We start from the raw sequence: 3,109 nt of genomic DNA, 5'->3' as shown, positions 1-3,109 counted from the left end.
ATAATAATAATAACAATAATAATAATAATAATAATAATAATAATAATAATAAAATTATTATTATTATTATTATTATTATTATTCATTTAAAAAAATATTTTTTAATTCACAACATTTTCATGCACAACCAAACACAGTAATGTAATATTCCTAGGAATTTGAGAAAGATTTCTGTATGAAACCAAACACAATAATGTATTATTCCTAGGAATCATATTACCCTCCATCATTTTCCTGGGAATATGATTTCTTATGATTACCCCATACCAAACAGCCTCTTAGGATTCACCCAGATTTACTCATGAATAAATTTGGTAATTGAACACAGAATTTAATGGTTTTACTCTCACGAAGCACCAAATATATACATTTTTTCAACTGACACTTACTCATAATATTAATATTAATTAATTTTTTATTCATTTTTTTATTTACATAATAAAGAAATCAACGTTTGATCACCAAGAATGTACTTTTTTTTTTTGAACGGAAGAAATGAATCTGCTCCTGGATTTAGCTTCTACTTGAAACTGAGGCTTACCGAACTTGAATTGATTACCAAAAGTATTATTCCTAAATATATGGAGATTAAAACATATAGTGCAAAAAAAACAAAAAACCAAGAAAAAGAAAAAACAAAAGAATAAGAATAAGAAAAGAAAAGATGTTGAGGAAAAGCCGGGTAATATGAATATGGTTTCCTCAAAGGAAGGCAACCTTGGCAAATGACAACTACTAATTCTATTGTTATTTATTAATAATTTCTTATAAAATGACAGACATTAATGAGCTGCCAAAAGAGGGAAAGCGATTCACTTTCACCTATACATGCTTCGCTTTTAATCATATATTTGTTGTACTGCAATCCAACACTTCAAATCAATTGGACAATTTTTTACCACTTCCCACCTCAAATTTCTGCAACAATTCATCCATCATCTTCCAGAAACAGAAAGACATCTTATAATTTAAGGTATTATTTAGTTCATGAATTTAAATCAAAAATTTTTCTTAAAAAAACACCGTAACAAAAGAAAGAAAAAAAAAACAAAAAGAAATGATACAAATCATGAAAAACCATTTACCGTTTTATCACAACCCCGAAACAAAAAAGAAGGGGAAAAAAAAAGGAACCCTTGAAAATGAAGGATGAATATTAATCAACATTTGAGAAGGAGAAGTACTCTTCCTTCTTACGTTTATCATTTGACGATGCAAATAATGAAATTTTCAATTAAACCACCAAAATAACCCCTCACAAATCAATATTGTTACCAAACAATTAATTATCACACATAAGGTTGGACGAAGATTTGGAAAAAAGAAAAAACAGAAAAAGTATTAGCCCATCATGTCTGATTCGAATCATGGTTCGTAGTTCGTTACAGTATTTTTTCTCATAAAAAACACACGTAAATCGAGAATAATTCTAAATCTATGAACCAAACGTCCACATATAAAGCAAGCTAATACCCTACTTTAGGCCTTAATATCAAGACCACCATCTAACTTGAGATTAGAAAACCGGTTTAACTTTAAAAAACAAACATTTTTTGAAAACAGATTTCATTACAAATCACAGACAAATACAACAATGTGATAATTTCTCGACATGTTATACTGCACATATAGCAGGAACACCATCCATATTGGAAATGGAGACAATTTTACTGGACGAAAAACATACACGTCTAAGCATTTGATACTTATCAAGAGTAAAACTTTCTACTTCGGTTTAAACTTACAAAATCTGTTTTCCAAGCCACTGAACAAGAAAAGTTCCATGTCAGCGTGCAACAGGAACATGCTCTTCATGCTAATCATGTAAATAAAAATATGCTGAAAAATAGCCAACAATATTACGATCTTGATCTTCCCTTAGTAAAAGTTACAGGCACATCTCTTAAAATCTTTTGCACCACTGGCTGCAAGTTAAGATCTAATTTGCCCAGAGAAATTAAATTGAGAAACAACTCCACAGTTGAAACATCCGCAGAGAAACCCTTTGCCACCATTTCATCAGCGAACTGCAATGCTCTTGATATCTCGTTGTTATGAACAAGTCCCCGAATCATTAAATTACAAGTGCAATCGGTTGGAGCACATCCTTTTTCTTCCATTTCTTGATGCAAATTTAGAGCTTCACCTACCAGGCCTCCAGTAAGAAGTCCATTAATCATTATGTTACAAGTCCTCACATTATGCCGAATGCCTTTACATGGTAGTATAGAAAAAAGATCCTTTGCCGCTGCAATATTCTTGGCTTTACACATACCTCCAATGAGAATATTGCAGATCACGATATTTAGTGGTAACGTCTTCCCCTCCATATCTTGAAACAATGACATTGCCTCTTCAAGCTCTCCATTTTTTGCATAAGCCATGGAGTAAAATAGCATATGTCTGAATATCTGGGAGCTGCCCTGAGGCTTGCATTGTGTGAAGCAAATCCTGAGCATGCCGCGTTCTCCCTACTTTACACAAACCAGCAACCAGAGTGTTACTTAGACGTCCTTTCTTCAAACAATCTAAGAGCCTCATCTATCATCTTTTTCTTACAGTATCCGTTTATCAAAATGCTATAACTAAACATATTAGGTTCACAACGGCTTCCGATCATCGTGTCAAACACTTTTCTTGCCTCATCAATTTCTCCTCGCATACAGTATCCGTCAATAAGAGAGCTATAGGTGACAACATTAGGCTTTGACGCCTCTTTGAATCATACTCTCCATCACTTCTTGTGCCTTCATAGCCATCCCTTCCTTGCAAAGAGCATCAACCAAGATACTAAATGTTTGAATGTCGGGGGAGATATTTTGATCCACCATTCCGACAAATAAGCTCATAGCTTCTTTCAATTCCCCTAAAATGCACACCCCATGGATCAAGGTGTTGAAAGTAACAACATTCGGAACAACACCTTTTCTTCTCATTTCTGAGAAAAGGTCCAGAGCTTCACGAAGTAGCCCTTCCTTGCAAAGGCCGTCAATAACTGTGCTATAGGAAACAACATTAGGCTTGCAATTCTCTTCCTTTTCCATCTTCTTGAGCAACTGAATAGCTGCAACACTGTTGCCCGTCTTACAATTCCAGTTAAGCAGTGTCG

General features: G+C 33.6%; 2 protein-coding genes across 2 annotated transcripts; both read right to left on the bottom strand.

Moving 5' to 3' along the window:
* Positions 1-1,859: 1,859 nt before the first annotated feature.
* Positions 1,860-2,384, bottom strand: LOC112094176 (putative pentatricopeptide repeat-containing protein At1g12700, mitochondrial). The gene has a single exon (XM_024174461.1). The coding sequence runs from the start codon at positions 2,382-2,384 to the stop codon at positions 1,860-1,862; it is 525 nt and encodes a 174-aa protein (XP_024030229.1).
* A 30-nt stretch (positions 2,385-2,414) lies between these two features.
* On the bottom strand, positions 2,415-3,096 carry LOC112094173 (pentatricopeptide repeat-containing protein At1g64583, mitochondrial-like). Its single transcript, XM_024174452.1, has one exon. The coding sequence runs from the start codon at positions 3,042-3,044 to the stop codon at positions 2,700-2,702; it is 345 nt and encodes a 114-aa protein (XP_024030220.1). The 5' UTR covers positions 3,045-3,096; the 3' UTR covers positions 2,415-2,699.
* Positions 3,097-3,109: the final 13 nt, after the last annotated feature.

Source organism: Morus notabilis, unplaced genomic scaffold (genome assembly GCF_000414095.1).
Source record: "Morus notabilis unplaced genomic scaffold, ASM41409v2 Scaffold2224, whole genome shotgun sequence".
Lineage (NCBI taxonomy): Eukaryota > Viridiplantae > Streptophyta > Magnoliopsida > Rosales > Moraceae > Morus > Morus notabilis.
Note: the sequence above shows the minus strand (reverse complement) of the source record. Positions and strands in the feature narration are given on the sequence as shown.